Source organism: Cucurbita pepo, chromosome 14, assembly GCF_057944985.1.
Source record: "Cucurbita pepo subsp. pepo isolate OVF chromosome 14, ASM5794498v1, whole genome shotgun sequence".
NCBI classification, from domain to species: domain Eukaryota; kingdom Viridiplantae; phylum Streptophyta; class Magnoliopsida; order Cucurbitales; family Cucurbitaceae; genus Cucurbita; species Cucurbita pepo.
Window position 1 is genome coordinate 1,980,149 of NC_141811.1, and position 5,412 is coordinate 1,985,560.

Genomic DNA, 5,412 nt, shown 5'->3' on the forward strand with positions numbered 1-5,412 from the left:
ATGGTGAACTCTAAATAACAAGTTTTCGGCAATGGAAGAGAAAATCATTTGTATTAGTGAACGAAGACAATAATTCGGATTGCATGGATGAAGGACCGTATATGGAATCAACGCTAGTGTATTATATCAAATACGAGTTCAATCTGCATCCTAGCCTTGCATAAACTCACGACTCAGTAATGCATTTTATAAACGATCTGCGTGTCCATGGTCCCTGTAGCACACAAATATTACAGTAAGCACCCCTATACCAAGAACTATCATTTATCTACAAATTAGGAACAGAGTTATGGATCACAAGTTTGTGGAAGTTGATTTAAAAGTAGATTGTAAAGCTAGGCGCACTTGTAATGCACATTGGCACAAGGTATAGTTGGTTCACAAACTGTAGGAGGCAACGGTGTGAATGCAAACAAAAACCTGGCTGCATATCAACTTTGTAGAAAGAGATGCAGGGTAAGGAAGTAGTAAATAGAAATGTAAAGATCACCATCCCATCTGTTACAGTCAATCTAATGTCAGCTACATAGTGCATTAAACAAGATTAGAAACATATAAGTGTTCCTACAAACAGCAAGGAAATTATTCAAATGTAAATCTAGTTCATATCCATGCCGTCTCCAACTCGACTACAAAATGGGAGGGCAGCAGAGAAAGATCTCTCAAAAGGAGAAGGATGAAACTGGGCATCCCGCCTACGCTTGAAACCAAAGTAATCAACGGAGGAATTGTCAGCATCAAGCTTCCTGCGAATGCCTCTGATTGCTTGTTCCTCTGTGAGTGTAAGCGGGAAAACCTGCCCACTTGCACGGCAGAGTGAGGTATGGTTATCATACACAATTCGTTGGTCACAGTTTTTGTCACAAATGTGAGTCACTCCTGTCAGTTTGCAGCGATACATATTACCACACACATGCTCATTCTCACATTTCCAATCACATTTGTGACCAACTACTTCCCCATCTCCACCCACAATAGTTGAAAGATAAATAACATTTGCAGCCTCTGACACCATGGATTTCCCATTTAACTCCATTATTCGGTGTTGCCCCAAAATTTCTGGACATCCCAACACAAAATACAAAACTGTCAAACACAGGAATCCGCCAGATTGTTCTACAGATGGCGAGCACAATAATTGACATTATCCCAACCCCGGAGACCACAACATCAATCCTTAATTCAACATATCGTAAACACCGTGGCGATTTCAGACCAGATCTAAGAAGCCCATGTGCGGATTAGGGGAAAAGAACAAAAATATTTAGTACAGCAAAAACGCTTACAAAATATACATTATATATATATAGAAAAATAAAGTGTAACAGAAAATATATGAATGTTTAGATAAAGATCCCAAAAAGGGTAACAGACTATGAGGTGCTCGAAAATGTATTTAAAAAAAGAAAAGGAACAGAAATAACTCACTTGATCCGAGAGGCCAAGCCAAGTATGGGAAAAAGAATGGAGAAAGGGCCCTCTGAATCAACTCCCGCACTCCCTCTTCTCCCTATCCCTCCGATTTGGTAACAGAACAAAAAATGTAATAGAAGGAGAGATACGTGGGAAGGGGTAAGCGTATTTATAGAGAGGAGAGAGGAGAGAGGAGAGTTCGTAGTCCCTGATGATGGGGTTGACGTCGTTAGTCGCTGGAGTAGGAAAGACTTAATTTTTTTAAATGAAATTTTATTTTATAGCAAAAATTAAAAATTAAAATAAAAATAAAAATAAAAAAAATCAACTCCTAAAAGAATGAGATTGGCTTTCCATCTCCAACTAAAAAAGCAAAGAGTGCTAGTCTAAATTCATGAAAGCCCACAACCCTTGATAATGTAGTCTAAATTCAGCCAACAACCTTTCAAATCCATGCATCAACCTTCATAAATGCAAATTCATAAAATAAGTAGGTAGGAGAATGAATCTAACTTTTTAGATTTACCATGTCTCTTCAATCGGTGTCTTTTCATATTTGAATGGATGCATCTTTTCACCCTACAGACACCATAGCTAGGAAGTACCAATCTAATGCTTCTCTTATGCCACAACCAACTCACCATTTTTATGAATTTTGAGTCAGAAAAAGATTGCAGTCGATTATTGATCGAGTTAATTGAGTATGATGTTCATCTTGAAGGCTTTTCTCATAGTCTTCTTGGTGGCTTCAAATATGGTATTCATTGTTAGAATCACACAACTGAGGCACTCGATCTATATGAAGAACACAAAGAAGAATATATATGTAACATCGAGATGGTAAACTTCACGATGACCAGAAGTTTATATTGATAACTTCAAGTGCATACATTTAGGGAGAATATAGATAATCTACATAACTATTTATATGATCATTAACTAAGCCACAAGTAAACCTCAAGTTCCATGACCTAACAATTCTCGAAACTGATCAAGTCGACCAAAAATTTTATTCTCCAGAGATTCTCTTCATCATCAATATCTTCACTAAAACTTTGCACAACTTCAATTTTCCAATATCAACACACTTTGTCAATATGTCTGTAAGATTTTTTGCGCCCTTTATCTTCTCTAAATACACATCACATTCTTCCACTGACTTGTTAGTGAAATGATATTGTCTTCTAATGTGTTTTGTCTTTGAATTATAGACCGAGTTTTTCATCAAAATAGTAACACAGTTTTGAAGCCTGAAAATCCAATTCATTGTTGTTCTATCTATAGTGTAGATATATTTGGATATGCAATTGCTAGAGTCTACATCTCTACTAAGATCAACATCCACAAAACCTAGCATAACTATTTTGTCATTGCCATTCAAAGTAAAATACTGGATGTACCTCTTATATATCTCAAAAGTTACTTTACAGCTTCCCAATGTTCGTTACTTTACAGCTTCCCAATACTCTTTTCCGGAGTTTACCAGGTAACTGCTAAAACTTTCCACTATATATTTTATATCAAGTTTAGTGCACACCATAACATGCATCAAGCTTCCAACTGTAGAAACATATGGAATTTAATGTCATGTGCTCACGATCCTCAACTGTCTTAGAAGATCGTCTTTTTGACAATTTAAGACAATTTGCCAAAGTGTCAGTCTTAAGTTTAACATCGTTCATCTTGGATTTAGATACCGAAGACATGCTTGTTTTCAGATGGTTTATCTCTCTTGGACTAGATCCGGTAATCAATATACCATTCACATACAAGGGTAGAGACACATTAGAATCAATGCATTTGTTAAAGTAACAATACACTCCTGCAAAAACCACTCTAACACATAAAAGAGTGAAACTTCTTATACCACTGACTCGATACTTGTTTCACTTCATACAAGCTCTTATTGAACTTTCACACCGTGTGCTCCTTGGTTGGAGCTACATATCCTTTCAAATTCTCCAGGAACCATGCAACCGTTTGCCCAACAGAGCCTCACTGGGATCTGAAAAGGAGGCAAAAAGAACACATGGACGCCACTAAGGACAGACATCACGTGGGTTAGTCTTTGTCCCTCGGAAAACTAAAACTTTTCTTCCAGGAGGCTATACTTTCCACCAAAGAATCTCCAAAAATGATGCTTCTAGGATTGTTACCCGGAGTGTCCTCCCTTCCTGTGTATTGTTGTCCATTTTTGTGACGTTTTGTTGGTTCATGCAATTGCCACATCCCAAACAAATATTACAAAAATTTTCTTCTATCATTCATTATGCTCTTTCTGTTTTGTAATTTTATAACCCACTGATTCGTGGGCTTCCTATGCCTTCCTGTGCTTCCCCACTACAAAAAGCAGGCATCGCTTGTTTACCACTTGTTGCTAACTCCGTGTTTAATTAACCAAAAGCAGGAATGGAAAGTTTTGGATGGCGACTCGGTGGTGGCTGACTTGCCTCCGAGCTAACCGACACTTCAAAATCAAATAAACAGTAAAAAAGAGCTGATTCTTTTCTGTTTTTGTTTTTAATCTCTCTCTCTTTTTTTTTTTTTTTTTTTTTGTTTCTATTAATTTTTTTAAAATTACTAAAAAATGTTTCTATTAATTTTTTAAAATTACTAAAAAAAAAAAAAAGAGAACCAATACAGGAAACTCTTTCTTTCATTTAATACACAATACAAACAATTATTTCATATTACAAATTTCACATTTTTTGAGGGGACTGTGCTTATAAAACGCCACACTTGATCTCCAAGGAAAAGGCGTGCAGGCCTAGCAGTTGTATCATTGGATTGGGAGAAGGAAATGGAGAAAAAGATTAGCGACTACATATTGGTGTCATCTGGGCTCGGTGTCATGGTTGCCTATCACGTATGGCTTTTCTATCGGATCGTCAGACATCCCAACAAGACTGTAATTGGCATCAACGCCATCAATCGTCGTTTGTGGGTTCGTGCTATGATGGAGGTCCGATTCAGACTACCATTCTTTTTATTTTTATTTTTTCTTTTCGCCTTCATACGCTGAAACTAAAATTCGAAGTGGTATCAGGATGCGTCAAAGAATGGCGTCCTTGCCGTCCAAACGCTGAGGAACAATATAATGGCGTCCACCCTTTTGGCATCGACGGCTATAATGCTCTGCTCTCTCATGGCCGTCTTAGTGACGAGTGGCGGCCACAGTGAGTCCCCATTAGTGGTACTTGGTGACAAAAGCGTGTTCGGTTTCTCTATCAAGTTCTTCGCCATTTTGGTGTGCTTTTTGGTGGCGTTTTTGTTTAACGTTCAGTCCATCAGGTATTACAGTCATGCAAGCATTCTTATCAATACGCCCTTCAAAAACATTTCAACCCACGCTCACCATCGACGCCTCACGGCTGAATACGTCGCCACCACAGTGAATAGAGGCAGCTATTTCTGGTCCTTAGGATTGCGTGCCTTCTACTTCTCATTTCCTCTACTTTTGTGGATCTTTGGACCTATTCCTATGTTCTCATCTTCCTTTCTCCTTGTTTTTATGCTTTATTTTCTTGATGTCGCCTTTGAATTCTGTTGGGCTGATGGGAATTTGGATTACGTCCCTCAAAGGGACGAGGAGGAGGAAATTGGGAAATAATTTCTTTTTCTTTTCCAATGAAACTGACTCTTGTCTTTTTCTAGAGGGTGTCAAGCACGCATTCAATTCTGAGTTTGTTTTTCCTAACAGATGTTCCACCGCATTCCATAAGAGAGGCGTGGAGGACGTCTGTCGCTGTTTAATTTATTTGTTGAAATATCTTTGAGGTGCCAAATCCACTCACCTGCACTTGTAACCCACCATGCAACTTTATGTGTTCAAGGTCTCTTAAAATTTTTTATTTTGTTTGAAAAAATAGGAACAAAACAGTGTAGTCTTTTGGAATTGGGTTCATCAGGAGAAACTAAGCGTTTCACATTCTTCTGGAGACCACTTCCGGCATGGCGCCACATGGAAGAACCAGGAGAAGCTTTTATAAGCAAACACTC

The 5,412-nt window shown here is 38.0% G+C and overlaps 2 protein-coding genes across 3 annotated transcripts; one reads left to right on the top strand and one right to left on the bottom strand.

Annotated features, from left to right (window-relative positions):
* Positions 1-436: 436 nt before the first annotated feature.
* Positions 437-1,599, bottom strand: LOC111810424 (uncharacterized). 2 transcript variants are annotated; one of them, XM_023697130.2, is made up of 2 exons: positions 1,429-1,599; positions 437-1,221 (listed from the first exon to the last, which is right to left on the bottom strand). In XM_023697130.2, the coding sequence occupies exon 2, from the start codon at positions 1,034-1,036 to the stop codon at positions 599-601; it is 438 nt and encodes a 145-aa protein (XP_023552898.2). In that variant the 5' UTR covers positions 1,037-1,221; positions 1,429-1,599; the 3' UTR covers positions 437-598. The 2 variants fall into 2 exon arrangements, with proteins under 2 accessions (XP_023552898.2, XP_023552897.2); XM_023697129.2 differs by having other exon boundaries at positions 437-1,059; positions 1,429-1,590.
* Positions 1,600-4,087: 2,488 nt separating this feature from the next.
* Positions 4,088-5,180, top strand: LOC111810141 (TRP-like ion channel protein (Protein of unknown function, DUF599)). Its single transcript, XM_023696727.2, has 2 exons — positions 4,088-4,375; positions 4,460-5,180. The coding sequence occupies exons 1-2, from the start codon at positions 4,214-4,216 to the stop codon at positions 5,021-5,023; spliced, it is 726 nt and encodes a 241-aa protein (XP_023552495.2). The 5' UTR covers positions 4,088-4,213; the 3' UTR covers positions 5,024-5,180.
* Positions 5,181-5,412: the final 232 nt, after the last annotated feature.